A 16,351-nucleotide genomic window follows, 5' to 3' on the forward strand; every position below is an offset into this window, starting at 1 on the left:
GAGAGAGAGAGAGAGAGAGAGAGAGAGAGAGAGCACAGAACATTAGACTATAGAATCAGAGACTGGAACTTACTCCTGAGCATACCTGCATTGTCTACTGTGTTCTGGAGGAGCTCCTTCCTTGACAGTGGGAGCCTCACAACAAGTCATAGACTTGTTGACAAGCAATATCAGAAGCTTAGACACTTCCACATTTGTATAAAGTCATGGAACTGAGAAGAAATAGGACCAGGACTGGATAATAATATCATAGATCTGGAGCTGCAAGGGACCTTACAAATCATTCAGCTCTACTCCCTCATTTTATAGATGAGGACACTGAGGCCCAGAGAAGTTAAGGGACTTGCTCAAGGTCACCACACAGGTTCTGTGACTCTTGTCACTATGCCATTCTGACTAGAACCTTGGTGGCTTTGTCATCCAGAGTTCAGGAGTCTGTGTTACTTGTCCAAGAGGACAACTGCCTACCCTGGGTGAAGCCCTAATGATCCACTGGACTGAGAAGAGCAAGTTGGATAAGCAAGAATCTGACTCTTAAAGAGCAAATAAAAAAGAAAGAAAATAAACCCCTTTGGAGATAAGGTTGGAAAAGGTAAATGCCAGGCTGGCAGGAATCACAGACTGATTCCCAAGGGGCTGAGAGAAGCTACTTTGGTGGAGTCTGCCATTTTGTTCTCCCTGCCCACTTGGGTCCTCCATTTTGAGACCTGAGTACCCAGGAAATATGGACTTAGGAAGTCCAAATGGCTCACTTCATCCTTCCTCACAATGAGAAAGGAATAGGCAAAGGGACAGTGAGAGACAGGGACACACACACACACACACACACACACACACACACACAGAGCAGATACATGGAGGGACACCATGCAAAGGAAAACAGAGATACAGATACAGAGATACAGATGAACATAAAAGGCAGGAATGCTAAAAGAGAGACAGATATATGCAAAGTGAAACAGATATAGATGGAGGAGAGAGATACACAGAGAAAAACAGAGACAAATGGACAGAGGGATGGAAAGGCATGATAGAAGCAGAAATAGAAACAGACAGGTGGGAGAGGACCTGAGAAAGAGAAACAGACTAAGGATAGACAAGTGAGAGACAGACAGAGACAGACAAAGGCACAGAGCCAAAGAGACAGAGACAAGCAGACTGAGAACGAGAGAGAAAAGCAGAGAAAGATGGGGAAAACAGAGAGAAAGAGAGCAGCCTACCCAAGGAACAGAGCACTGAACTGGGAGTCAAATCTGAGCATGAGTCCTAGCTCTGACACCAGTTGTTTGTGGGACTTTGGGAAAGTCATTTCCTCCCTCTACATATTGATGCTTTCTATGTCAAAATAAAATGTGTAGGGGTTGGGAGGGGGGTAATAAATGGTTTATGAGATTGAGAAACAGAACAGACAAAGGCATAGGCAGAAAGAGAAGAAACAGATGAACTGATGACAATGGATGAGAGAGAAGAGAAGAGAGAGGATGGAGAGAGAAGAAACAGAGACAGAGAGAGAAGAGAGAGAAGAAAGAGTCAGAGATGGAGAGAAGAGAGACAGAGAGATAGACAAAAAGAGGGAGATGGACACACACACAGAGGGAGACAGATATGGAGAGAAGAAAGACATAGGAGAGAGAGACAGAGATAGACACAGAGACATATAGGGAAAGAGAGAAAAAGAGAGAGACAGAGACAGATGGAGACAGAGAGGGAGAAACAGAGAGACGGGGAGAGAGAGAGAGAGAGAGAGAGAGAGAGAGAGAGAGAGAGAGAGAGAGAGAGAGAGAGAGAGAGAGAGAGAGAGAAGGAGGGAGGGAGCGCTCACAAGTAGACTGTGACTAACAGACACAAACTGCTCTGGGGCCAAGGCACTGGGGAGGAGACTCTTCTAATTCAGTTGAGAGAGAGTTAAATCCCCAATTCCTTGACTCCACCCCATCATTTGAGTTCAGTGGTCTCCTTACACTCCTACTGTTAACCTGGCTCCCGCCTCAGGCGGGCAGGCAGCAGGACGGGGGGCTCAGGCCAAGCCTGACTGAAGAGCAGCCAACAGCAGCCAGTCTGGTCCCAGGTTTGCCCTCCTGAGGGGTGGCTGGGAGCCGGGTGGGTGGCTCAGCTTCTCCCCTTGGGAAGTGGACTGGAGGAAGGCTTGGCTTATAAAGCCAGGGGATGTGGAGAACAGGCTGACCAAAGCCTTTCTACGGGCCTCCAGGCCATGCCTCCCAGAGGCGCTTGATAACCAGCTGCCTGTGGTCACCCCACCCTCCATGCCACCTTGAGCTCTGGGTCCCTTCAGAGGCCCTTCAGAGTCAGACTAGCCCTCTGGTGCTGAGGGCATGGTGAGAGCCCCCTTAGTGAGCCCCTCACATTAGAGCCCCCTTTTTCTGCTGCCACCTCTCCCTCCCTCTGGCCCTCTGTCGGCATCTGGCAAGAGCCTCTCCCCTCCACCCGCTGACTGGATGATCTGACTCTTCCCCTGCCCACCACGATTGCTGTCCAGATGCCCTGGATCCTGCTCACACTGCTGCTATTCGGGGACGCTGTGGAAATGTTCGCCCTAAACCACAGCAAGAAACAAGGTATGGTTCCTGATCTCTGGGACAGCTGGGAAGGGGATCCAGGACCTGTTCTCTCTTTTGACATCTTTAATCCTTCCCTCACCTCAACCCTCCCCATCCCTTCCCCCAGTCCACCAGGGAAACCAGGAACACAAACGTGCTGAAGACTGTCCGACACAAGCAGGGCCAGGGTCAAGGGAGCTGGTCCCCAGCATAAGGAAGAGATAAGGGTAGGTCAAGGGAGAGAGTCCTAAGCTGGGAGTTAGGAGCCTAGGCTCTTGTACCAGGTTAGCTGCTAGTTATCTTGGGTGAGTACTTCCCCCTCTCTGGGCTTCAGTTTTCTCATATCGAAAAGGAGGAAGTTGTACTAAACCAGATCTTTAAGGACCCTCCCAGCTCCAACATTCTGTGTTCTAACGTTCCTTATGACACTATGTTCTAAGGACCCTCCCAGCTCCAACATTCTGTGTTCTAAGGTTCCTTATGACACTATGTTCTAAGGACCCTTCCAGCTCTAACATTCTGTGTTCTAAGACTCCTTATGACACTAATATTCTATGTTCTAAGGGACCTTCAAGCTTTGACATTCTATTTTCTGTGAATGTGGATTCTAAATATTGCAGATGACTTGGAGGTCAGTAGTCAGTAATCATTCTTAACGTTTGTATAGCACTTTCTAGTTATAAAATATTCTTAAAATTCATCATTCTCTTTACTTCTCCTGAGATGAGCAGGGCAGGGACAATTGTTTCCATTTTATAGAAGAGAAAACTGAGACTTAAAGAGGGGAATTGGCTAAGATCACTTTTACATCCATAAAATAGTGGGGCCAGATCTGGAACCCAGGTTTTCTGAGCCCAAGTTCAGTGTTCTTTGTACTATGTTGGTGGGGCTGAACTGAGGAGAGGTCACTGGGACAGAGAGGGTTGACTTCAAGAATGACTGTTGAAAGAAGTGAGGAAGGTGGTTCTCTTTTTGTATTGTCTATCTGAGAATCTGTGATCAGCAGGGGGATAGAGTTGCTAAGGTGTCTGGGACAGGAGTGTGTCTGGCCTTAATTAGAATCGGGTGTGGAAGGTTGGATACATATATAAGATTCCATTATGTATAATGTGGCACCCTTTTTTCAAGCAAACAGATCCAAGGATTGTGAAGCTGCTGCATTACAAGTGCCTGTTACATGGGGGGTGGAAGATTAATTACTGTATTACAATAAAGCATCATGGTGTGATATGAAGAGTGTTGGCACTTAGAGTCAAGATCGTTTACAACACTAGACCCAGATCCAATCATCCCTCTGCTCGCTGAGTGACTGGTGAAGTCAGAGGGCTATAGATTTGATGCTAGAAAGGGCTTCAGAGATCAACTAGTTCACCTTTTTCATTTTATAGAAGAGGCCCATCAAGGTTAAATGACTTGCCCAAAGTCATGCAGGTGATAAGTAGCAGGGCTAGGATTTGAACCCAGGTTTCCCTGATTCAGCACTCTTTCCACCAGGCCTTCAAATCTCTGAGCTTTAGTTTCTCCAACTCTACGTTGGGGGTAACAATCCTGGCATTGTCCCCCTCACAGGGAGGATGGGAAGAAATTGATCTGCAATTTTAAAAGTACTTATAGAAATGAAAGCAATTATTAATAATGACTAAGTGCCTGCTATGCACAAGGTATCATGGGAGTTGTCTTTCTCATGATTTCATCCGATGGATAATAAAGCCCCCAGTCTACTTGGGAAAAGGTTAACACTCAAAAAATAGTCAGAAACTATCCAGAGACATGTTATGAGCCATGCCCAACAGTTCCTGGTACCTAGTAGATCCTTAGCAAATGTTCGTTGTTGATTTATCTTTCGGACTTTGCAGGACCATAGAAACTGAGTAGAGAGAGTGGTCACTGGAGAAGCAGGTGGTGAGGGAAAACTTCCTGGAGATGAGGCATGAGCTGTGCCTTGAGAGGCATCGTGATCATAGGATCATGGATTAGAACTGCAAGGCACCTCAGAAGCCACAAGTTCTATTGATGGACAGAAGTTCTGAACCCAGGTCTGTGACTGTGATTTGACCCCAGACCCAGTTTTGCTTTTTTCCACTGTATCACGCTGTAGCTGTAGCCTTGGACCTGGAGTCAGAAGACTTGGGTTCATGTCCTGGTTCTGACACTTACCAGCAGTGTGACCTTAACCAAGTCACCATTCTTCTTCAAGACCAATTTACTCTTTTTAAAACAACACTTGTGCTACCCACTATGTGAGACTGTTGTGAGAAAATGGAGTCTCTAGGCCTTAGTGTTCTATAGAAATGTCAGTGCTTACCATCATCAGAGTGACGGAGCAGGATGGGAGACAAGAAGAGAGAGATGAAGGTGGGTTGGAGTAGCAATAACCCACATTTCTTTAGCACTTTTAGTTTTGTAAAGTACTAGAGATGACCTCATCCTTTGTCCTTGTATCCCCACTGCCTAGAACAGTGCCTGGCAAACAGCAAGTGTCTAATTAAAACTTGATGATTGATGGATTTCCTCAGATAGCCCTGCAAGGGAGGCAATGGAATTGGATTACTCCAATGACAGAGAAGCCATCAATTAGGTATTGGACATGGGAAAGACTGCTGGGGGATCTGTCTGTCTGTAGCAAAGGGTGTGTTTTGAACAGGAGATGAGGCTTGTTAGTTGAAACCAAATGGGCCTAAGTCTGGAATTACATAAATATTACATATATATGTATATATACATATATGGTGTAGAATCGGCAGCCTAAAGAAGGCAAGAGTATTACAACTGATGGCAAATTAGGCTGGGGTTACAACTGAAAACTTTGCACAGCCCAGGGGAAAGAGTCAGGGACCAAGAGAAGGGAGACTGCATTTTAGTTCTACCTCTCTCACTGACTTGTATAACCTTGAACAAGTCATTTTCCGTCTTGACCTCCATTTTCTCATCTATAAAATGAAGGGGATACACTGAATTATCCCTAACATTCTTTCCAGCTCTGATGTTTCATGTTCTAAGATCTCTTCTATCTCTGAAATATAGCAATAAGAACTAAAGAATTCTAATTCTACTTCCCTTGGAGTTGTCTAGGGATTGTGGCATGATCAATATTTCTTGTCTCATCCTTTGGGAGGGAGAGTTAAGTTGTCTGTCATTTAATTGGCATATTGTCTTCAAGAATGCTTCAATAATACACACACACACACACACACACACACACTCACACACTACCCAGATTCCACTAATCCTAAGTAAGGAAGCAAACAAGTATTTTTAAGCATTTACTATGTGTCAGGCACTGTACTAAGCACTTTTACAAATGTTTTGTCATTTTATCTTCGCAACAACCCTAAGGGGTAGGTACTATTATTATACCATTATATAGAAATGGAAAACTGAGGCACCCAGAAGTTAAGTGACCCAACCAGGGTCACACAGCTAGTAAGCTATGTCTGAGACAATATTTGAGCTTAGATCTTCCCAACTAGAGGTCCAGCAAGCACTCTATCTACTTTACCACCTACCTTTGTTAGAACAAAAAGATTTTGTTGCAGAGAGAACTCATTAGGTATGTTACCTCCCCTAAGTTTTATGGTCTGATCATCTGATGGAACAGCAGAGCTAGAAAAGACCTTCAGATCACAGGACTTAGTGCTTTGAGAATTCTTAGTCCTCATCTAGCCCCACCTTCTCATATAATTACTCAAGAAATAGACACCCAGAAAAAGAGTTGGGATTACAAACCCAGACCTTCTGACCCTAAACTCAGTACCCTTTCTCTTACACGTCAGTCATCTGACCCCAGCCCCATCTTTGTCACAGTGGGGAAATTGTGACAAATATCCCTAGCTGAAGTTCATGTAGCTGACTTAGTAGTAGCATTCGGACTTGAATACAGGCCTCCTGACTCTGAATCTGGGGCTTTTTCCATTCTCCCCTTTCCCCCTCCCCTTCTCATCACACAGGCATTAGCCCCCAAATGTCACTGTGGTTCCATCTGGTCAGAAACCAACCTGAGTTTGGAAGGAATGACTTGTGTGTGCCTTATGCAAGAGCCTAGGATGATGCCAAGCCCATGCCCATAGAAGCCTCCTGTGTCCCGGGTCCCGGGTCAGATGTGAGACTCCTCGGCTCAGGAGTCATTAGTAGTTGGCGAAATGCAATTTTCTGTTTCGAAGACAAAAAGACTTGAGAAAGGCTGCTTGGAACTCAAGTGTCTCTTACAAAACAACAATTTGATGACTTAAGTGTGAGTTAATGAGAAGCAGATGGATCCATTTCCCTTGAAATATGCTGGGGCTTCCCAGGGATGGGAAGTCAGGCCTGGGTGTAAAATGGGGTCTTGTTTGCTTTCGAACCTGATTGTTTGAAGGCTAATTGAGGGGACTGGAAGAGCCCCAGCTGGGGTTTCCCCTCAAGCCCTGGGGCGTCACAAGGGAATAGCATCTGGGAAAGGGGATTTGGTGGTGATTGGAGTGGTCCCTCCCGAGTCAGTTGACTTGAAATACTCCAGAGGGTTTCCGAATCTCATCACATCCCACCACAGCCTGTGGGGTAGGAAAGAAAAGGAATCAAGCTCTTTTTGCTGATGGGGAAATGAGTCCTAGGGAAGGGAAGTGACTTGTCTAAGGTCACATGAGTGAATTATTTGGTAAGCCCAGAATAAACATTTAGGTGTCCTGACTCCTAGTCATGTTGGGGACCAGAAGCCAGAAATCATCAGATCATGGAACCTGAATCAGGAAAGGAGCTTACAGACTGAGTCCTGTCCTCTTATTTTATAGAGGAAGAAGATGAAACAGAAAATGCTAACTGAATTGCCTGGGGTCTTGTAGCTAGTAGTAAGTTATCTGAGGTGGCATTTGATCCCAGATCTTCCCAACTCCACTGTATCCACAATTCCACATGCCTAAAGTGACAGGGGCAACAAGGGATGGCATATGAACCCAGGGTTTCTAACAAGATCCAGCGCTCTTTCCAATGTACCACACTCTCTGTACTCCTTCCATGCTGATTTGTATCTAACATAGTACTTGACAAACAGTAAGCACAATGAATGTTTATGGAATTCGGAAGGATCACAAGGGCATAGAATTTAGACATGTAATAGACCTAAGAGAGCATCTAGTCCAACCCCTTCATTTTATGGATTGGGAAAACTAAGGTCAAGAGGAGGACATGACTTGTCCAAGGTTACACAAGTCAAATTATAGGACTTGAAACTCAGATCTTTCATCTGGCTTTTTCTCCTATGCTGTGGGGGTAAGGGATGAGACAGACAACTTCCGCTGTCCCTTCCATCTCATGTCAATGATCCTGTGATCCTATGACCTCCCTTTTGGGGAGAGCTACGGACTCAACTGGCCCCTGGAAGACAATAAAGTGGTCTTCTCTGAATCAGATTTGCACTTGAGCTAATGATCTCTGTCTGTGGTCTCTCCTGTTATCGTGGTGATCTGATAGGAGGTCCTGGTATGAAGAAATTGGGTTCAATTTCTGGCTCTAAGTATCCTTGTTACCATGGAGAAATTATTTAATCTCTTTAATTTCTCATATACAAAATGGGAATAATTAGAGGCCCTAGAGTCAGAAGGAGCTGAGTTCAAATCTGGCCTCAGACACTTACTGGCTGTGTGACCTTGAGCAAATTACTTACCCTGATTGTCTACTAAAAAAAGGGAATGATTATACTTGTACTGTTTACTTTAAATGGATGTGGTGAGTAGAGCACTTTGTAGGCTCTAAAGAGATAAAGAAATGTGACATTATCATTGTTGTTGTTCTGTGAGGGATAGACACCAGAAACTACTTCAATTTCTTCTTCCAGATGGAATAAGCTTTCACACCTGGGACAGCCCTCATCAAATCCACCTTTCCACTTTCTGTCCAGAGTAAAACTCCTTGATTCCCTATTGTCTTTTCTCCCAGAGACTCTTTTCCAGCCTCCTAACATTTCCATGGCCATCACTGCCTGATTTCTTTTAAAGCAAAGCCTTTTGGGAATGAGAAACAGTGTGGTGGCATGGGAAGAGCTCTGGACTAGAAGTCGAGACACCCCATGCTCTCATGCCAACTTTTCCATTTGTTATTATCTGCGCAACCTAAAGCAAGTCACTTTCCTTCTCTGGGTCTCAGTCCTCTGTAAAATGTGACCAGGTGTGAATTCAGTGATTGATCTCTGTATCCCTTCTGGTTCCAGTATTCTCTTCTCTAAGACCTCTACGAGCTCTGGTGATTGTGTCTGAAAGTCCTTCCAGTTCTGACATTTATTTAAAATAATGATTAAAAAATCCCAATAATATTAATGAAATATTATCCCCAAGGCAGCTATAGAAAGATGAACACTTCTTCATCAAAAAGTAGGAAGAGAATTGATATTATAGCAGAAATACTTGGACTTGGAGTCAGGAAGACCTAGGGTCAAATCCTGCCTCAGAAACTTACTAGCTGTGTGATCCTGGGCAAGTCGCTTAATGACTCTGTGACTCAGTTTCCTCATCTGTAAAATGGGGAGGTTTGACTCAATGGCCTCTAAGGTCTCTTCCAGTTCTAAATTTCTGATCCTATGTTCTCAGAGCACCAGACAAATCAATGAATAACTGACATAATACTTCTGGCACTAACAGACACAATTTATCAAGTAATTGTAAAGGTGAGCAATCAGCACAAACTATTAGATTTGTTGAATGGAACCCAAAGTGGTCTACCACTGGATGGAGCTTATTAAGTGTCCAACATCTGAGAGTGGAATCAAGTCCCTCTTTGGGTAGCATCCACCTTAGATGAACAAAGAGGCCTTGATTCAACGGCTGAGTCATGCAGACTTGTTTATAGAAAGGAAGGAGTTTATGATAGTGATTAAGGATCTGGTCATTGCCATCAGAGATTACAGAAATGTTATCATTTAGGAGCCCAGACTTATTTATTGGAGCAGATTATACAAGAAAAGAGAAAAACTGTGCAACTTGTCACTGCAGGCTATAAAAAAATTGAATACCCACCAAGTAACTAGAAAGACCCATTCAGGTGGCCAGTTGAAGCTTTTTATTTTTCATAAACTATCAAATACATAAATCCCTATACTACATATGCAGATCCCAAAATACCCTTGAAAATTCAACAAATAAACTGAACTGGAAATGAAGTGTTATTATAGACACAACTTTTGCTGATAATTGCCCAAACATAACATTGATCCATAAAAGTTTAAGAACATTTTGATTGATGTCGCCATGATGAATGTACATTGTCTCCAAATTATGTGGAAGGAAAAGCATTCAAGATATAGAGACCTAATGGAGAAGGCACACATCATGGCTATCATCTAGACAGCTAGTGATGCAGTGGATGGAGCACAGGGCTTAGAGTCAGGAAAAACTGAGTTCAAATCTGGCCTCAGACACTTACTAGCTGTGTGATGTTGGGCAAGTCACTTAACCTCTTTCTACTTCAGTTTCAACATTTGTACAATGGGGATTATAATAGCATCTACCTAGGATTGTCGTGAGAATAAAATGAGATAATATTTTTAAAGCACTTAAAAGCCTACACAAATGATAGCTATCCTATCTGTTAATAGAATTGTCCTGAATTTGATCAATTAAAAAAGCAATTTCTTTACCTGTGAAATAATTTGCATAATGTAAAATAATAATATCCAGAAAGATACTGAGTCTCTTGAAAGGTGAGCACTAGAAGATAATAAGAACCACTTGAAAGATGAGCACTAGACGATCATAAGAATAAGAATGAAAAGGAGGAGGAAGAAGAGGAGAAGGAAGAGGAGAAGAGATTTGTATAGCTTTATAAGGCTTGCTAAATGTTTTACATACATTACCTCACTGATCCTCACAACCATCCTGTTAGGTAGGCATTACAGTCACTATTGTCTCCATCTTACAGATGAGGAAACTGAGATTCAGAAACATTAAATGAGTTGTCTGGAGGCAGCATGGCATAGTAGGGCACTGGACTTGGAGTCAAGAAGACCTTGAGTTCAACTCCCAAATCCCACACCCAGTACTGGCTATGTTACCTTGAGCAAGTCACTTAGTCTCTATGTGTTTTAGTTTCCTCATCTATAAGGGCCTTTCCAGTTCTGAATCTTTGATCACCTGACTTACCCCTGGGGATACAACTAGTAAGTATCCAAGGTAGACTTGAACCCAGGGGCCCTATCTTTCTGTATACCATGATCCCATTTGTCTCTGATGTTCTTCCAGGTTGTCTTCCAACTCTGATGTGCTATGTCCTCTTTATCAAATATTTATTAATTAATTTTAATATATGCTTGACAAATATTCTAAGGTCCTTTCTAGCTCTGTGACATCCTACACCCTACATTCTAAAGTCTCTTCTTTAAGTCTGGGATTCACATTCTGTGAATTGATGAATCTCTGTCATGTTCTGCTAAATTAGCATTATGGGCTGGGAGAGGGGCAGCAGCACTCTTGGTAGTAAGTCTATGCTGACATCACTGTTGCCATAGAACCTCAGTGTTGGAAAGGAACTCAGAAAACATCTGGTCCAACACCTCTCTGAGCAGGAGTCCCCTCAGCATCATTCTTGACAATCTGTTTTCCAGTTTCTGCTTGAGGACTCAATAAGGGGAAACTCACTACTTATTGAGGCATTCCAGTGGAGTTCTTTCTATTATATTGAGCTGACATTGGCTTCCCTGAACTTCCCCCACATTGGTCTTGCTTTTTTTCCGTGAAGCCAAATTTTACAAGTCTAGTCTGTCTTCCCTATGATAGCCTTGTTCCGGCCAGAAACTCTGAGGTACATCCCCTCCCAGGTTGATTCTTTTTTTGATGGCAAACTTGACCATCTTTTGTCTCAATCCTTACCTAACCCTTATGCACTGAATGGGTGTTGCCTCAGACAAACTGAGACCTGGGAAAGACCTTAGTTTAAAAAGGCCAAGGTCACCCACTGCATCCTGGGATAGCGCCAGTCATCTTGACTTTCTTCTTGGCACTGGACTCTGATGACTCTGAAGGAAAGAGGGAGGCTGATGACATTGTGCAGCTATGACTCACTTAAATCCAATTCACATGCCAGTCAAGACATCACCCTCCTGATGTCATTGGTCCTTTTAGAGAACAAAGGATGAACAACAACAACATGAAAACTGGGTTCACATCTTAGAATCACACACCCTTGGAGTCTTAGAGATCATCTGGTTCCGCTCCTTATCCTTTCATTTTCCAGAACAAGACACTAGAGTTCAGAGAGGAAAAGTAATTTGTCTGAGGTCATGCAATGAATTAGAGTCAGAGCTAGGACCAGAACTCCCACCACTGGTCTCCCATGCATACCATTGCTCTGTTCTTCTCAGCACTCAAGGCTTATCCAGTGAGTCATTTTTATACTTGGGACAAAGTTGCCCGTGGGGCATCATCGGACCAAGGCTCTCATTCTATCTTAATCACTCTTCATTCTGAAGTCATGGTGGGTTCATGGCCCTTTCTCTTTCCACTGACCAGGCAGTCATGTTCAGCCCATTTCTCCACTTCCTCCCCTTGCAGAGAACTGTTCCAGGAAGGATATCAGGTGACCATCCTAGCAACATCTGGACCATTCTGTCCTTCCTTTGCCCTCTGTCCCTCTTGAAGGATTAATAAAAAAAAAAAACCAAAGAGGCCCCAAAATGACCTCCAGGCTCTTGATTTGTACAGAAAAAAGACCTGGATTAGGAAGCAGGAGACCTGGATCTGAGTGCTAGTTTGGTTGCTAAGTGTGATAAATTGTTTCCTCTACCTTAGTTTCCTTCCTTAAAAAATAGAAATACTTGTACCATCTGCCTTACAGGGTTATCATAAGGAATGTACTTTTTAAGCTATAAAGTGCTGTAGAAATGGAAGAGAGCTGTGAGTTAGAAACCTAATCCTGCCCTCTGGGTTACCTAGGGGTAAGTTTCTTTCCTTACCAGACCTCAGTTTTGTGCTCTATAAAACGAAGGTGTTGGATTCATTCCTTCTAGCTCTAAAGTTCCAATTCTAAATCATACCATGCTATTTTTCAATTCACCAGTCTCCTCATTTCTATTTCATAGAAAGAAATGGCCTTCTTTTTCTACCTTCCCAAGACAACTTCTAGACTTGCTCTTGGGTTCACATTCACATTCAGGTATCAATAACTGAGAATGACTTCTGAGGAATCTTCCTTTAAATAGAAAAGAAAGAGGAGGAAGAGGAGGAGGAGGAGAAGAAGAAGAAGATGAAGAAGAAGAAAAAGGAGGAAAAGTAGGAGAAGGAAGAGGAGGAGGAGAAGGAGGAAGAGGAGGAGGAAAAGAAGAAGAAGAAGAATTTAGTTGAAGCAATGAGGAAATAAAAGCAAAACATAAGGGATGATAAAAGGGAGGTTATGGGGGCATTAGGGTTTTCTAAGTACTCCTGAAATCACACACTTCTTTGGTAAGTCTGGCTCATACCCAGGGGTATAAAAGATGACTACACAGGAGTTTCTTCACAGAGGCCATAGACATTATCCCAGTGGGTCCTAACTCTCAACATGAGGAAGCCCAAATCATATGGACACATGACAGAGGTATGATAACCTAGAGATAAATCCTACCTTGGCTGTCAACTCACCTTGTGTGACCTTGAGTCATCATTCAACAATTGGGAAGCCACTGAACTTATATTCAAGAAGACCTGAGTTAGACTCCTGCCTTGACCACTAACTAGCTGGCAAGCCTCTCACAACCTTAGCTTCCTAAACTGTAAAATGAGGACTTTGGACTTGATGATCTGTAATATCTTTTTTTTTGGAGGGCAATTGGGGTTAAGTAACTTACCCAAGGTCACACGGCTAGGTGTGTGTGTGTGTGTGTGTTAAGTGTCTGATGCTGGATTCGAACTCAGGTCCTTCTGACTCCGGGGCCGGCAGTCTACTCACTGCATCACCTAGCCGCCCCAGTAATGTCTTTTCTACCGTGTTTCCCCGATAATAAGACCTATCCCGAAAATAAGCCCTCCCCTTACTGTGTAAGATTCCTCTAAAATAAGCCCTCCCCCGAAAATAAGCCCCATCGAGATTGCTACTGTAGTGAAGGTGATCCCCTGCGCTACACACTACATTATGGTACCCTCTGTATGCACCGTCCCCTTCCCGAGCTGCATCCAATCAGAGCTGCAGCAGTGAGCGCGTCATCCTGTTCTTCCCCAGTGATTTGCTTGCTGGTGCCATTGAGAGCAGTGCCGTGGAGGAGAGCTGAGGCAGGACAACATAAGCCCTCCCCTGAAAATAAGCCCTCTGGTGTTTTTCTTTCCAAAAAAAATAATAAAACTGTCTTATTATCGGGGAAACACGGTATATCTAAATCTGTGATCTTATGGATAAACACTCATTAAATACCTCTGCATATTTAATTTAAAGGCACTGTACAAGGTACTGGAAATACAAATACAAATGTGAGATTGTTTCTGACCTCAGGAAGCTTCCATTCTAGTTCTCTATTACAGGAGGAGGTTGACTGAATGGATGATCTCTATGATCCTGTGGTGCAACTCCAACATTCTTTGCTTAATGTTAGCAGACACTTTCCAGCTCTGATTGTTAGTAAATGTTCTATTCTAAGTCCATTCCATTCCAAAAGCACCAAGTGCCTATGTTCAGAGCACAAATTGACTCTCTTCTAGGATTCCAAATGTAGTGTGTGTATGGGAGAACATCAGCTGCTCTAATGCAAGGGGGATGGGTGATGATGACAATAATAACAATAGTCAATGTGTCTATAGCTTTAAATCTGCAAAGAGCTTTGTATATATTATCTCATTTGATAATGAATTGATCTTTAGGCTGAGTCTTTTCCAGTTTGATCTTCAAGGGTTTAAGTCCTTTGAAGCAACAAATTAAAGACTTCCTTGATCTATTTTTTCAAAAAGGTTACAAATGTATGGTGTGCTAGGAGACTGAGAAGGCCCATCCTTCCCAGCAGCTATCCCCACTGCATCCTGGGCCATTGCCATCCCTCTTGACCTTTGTCTTGCCAATGGACTCCAATGACTGGAGGAGAGGGGAAGGTTGATAACTTTGTGCAGCTCTGCCACATTTAAATCCAATTCACTTGCAAATCAAGACATCCCCCTTCTGATGTCATTGGTTCTCTTTGAGAACAAAGGATGAACAACGAGAATTAGGCGCCATGGAAGGAAGTTGTAAAGACACCAACCTCAGCAAAATACACAGAAAATTTTCCTAACAACTAGACCTGTCCCCAAAAGGCAGTTTCCCACTAGATAAGTAGTGAGCTCCCTACATGCCAAAGGTCTTAATGGAAACTGCATGTGTATTTATGGGGGATTCTTGGCAAAAAATACTAGAGTTGTTCGCCATTTCCTTCTCCAGTTAATTTTACAGATGAAGAAACCGAGGCAAACAGGGTTGAGTGACTTGCCCAGGGTTACACAGCTAGTGAGTGTCTGAGGTCAGATTTGAATTACTCAGGAAGATGAGTCTTCCAAGATAGAAGTAAACACCATGGATAAAAAAAAAAACAGAAGTCTTAGTGTAAGGACTGGAACATAATAAACTCTTAATAAATTCTGTTGACTAACTGATTTCACAGATTCTCAGAGTTGGACGAGTCATCTACTTGTTGAGGGTTTGGACCCTTTGGGATAACGTTGACAGCTCCAATGAAGAAAGTTGTGTGGGCCCACCTCCCATGCCTGAACAGGATCCCCTCTAGAATACACTGGAAAAGTGGTCATCCAGTCTTTGCTTAAACCAATCAATCAATAAACATTTATTAAGTGCCTAGTGTGTGCTAAGCATTGTATTAAGTGCTGAAGACCTCCCAAGAAGGGAAACTCACCACTTCCTCAGGCAGCTAATTTCATGTTGGGATGGTTTAATTATTTAGAAGTTTATCCTTACAGGGAGCTGAAATTTGCTTCTTCTTAGGTCTGTTCCCAGAAGACAAACAGAATAGGTCTAATCCCTTTTCCACATGACATCTCTTCAAATACCTGAATACAGCTGGCCTCACTAAGTGTTCTCTTCTCCGGGTAAACATCCCCAGTTCCTTTAACAAATGAGATAATATTTGCAAAGTGTTAAGCACAGTGCCTGGTATACAGGAGGGGCCTAATAAGTGTTTTCCCCATCACTCCCCCTTTTTAATCTATCCTGATATACCATGACCTCAAAGTCTCCCACTGTCCTTATTACCCATCTCTGGGTGCTTCCTAGCTGATCTATGGCCCTCCTAATAGCCTGGGACTGAACAGAATATTCCAGAGATAGTCTGATCAAAGGGTGCAGTGGAACCATCAGCTATCTGGTCCTAAACTCTACATTCTTGCTAATGCAGCCTTGGATCCGGTTAGCTTTGATGATTACCCTGCCACACTGCTAACTCATATTGAGCTTACCATCCATTAGAAAGCTCTGATCTTTACAGACAAACTACCACCTATCCATTCATCCTCTTCCTCATTCATATTCATCATCGTCATCGTTGTCCTCCTCCTCCTCCTCCTTGTTCTTCTTAGACTTATGGTATTAATTTTTTTTTAACTCAACATAAGACAGCATTTTTTGACGTTAAATATAATCTCATTAGATTTAGCCCAAAGTTCTAAGCTGGTGAGAGCTTTCTGGATCCTGAATGTGTCATCTAAGCATTGTGTCATCTGCATTATTTGGCTGCATGCTCATAATAGGATTCATGAGTTCTTACCTTTCTAGGAAGGTCCAAATTACAGGCAAGAGCAGAGAAGACTAGGAGTTGACCCTTTAAGGAGGATAGCCAGCTGAAGCCCAGCTAAACAGGACACAGGACAGAGTCAGGGCCCAGGAGG

The 16,351-nt window shown here is 43.3% G+C and overlaps 1 protein-coding gene across 1 annotated transcript in view; it reads left to right on the top strand.

Annotated features, from left to right (window-relative positions):
* The first annotated feature begins 1,979 nt into the window (after positions 1-1,979).
* Positions 1,980-16,351, top strand: part of RSPO4 (R-spondin 4) — a 39,551-nt gene continuing 25,179 nt past the window's right edge. Inside the window, exon 1 of the mRNA XM_069073976.1 lies at positions 1,980-2,576. Coding sequence (XP_068930077.1) covers positions 2,498-2,576 — 79 coding nt within the window. The 5' untranslated portion in view covers positions 1,980-2,497. The remainder of the gene's footprint in view (positions 2,577-16,351) is intronic.

This window comes from Petaurus breviceps, unplaced genomic scaffold, assembly GCF_028583685.1.
Source record: "Petaurus breviceps papuanus isolate PSGF00001 unplaced genomic scaffold, PetGlider_PUasm1.0 90879, whole genome shotgun sequence".
NCBI classification, from domain to species: Eukaryota; Metazoa; Chordata; class Mammalia; order Diprotodontia; family Petauridae; genus Petaurus; species Petaurus breviceps.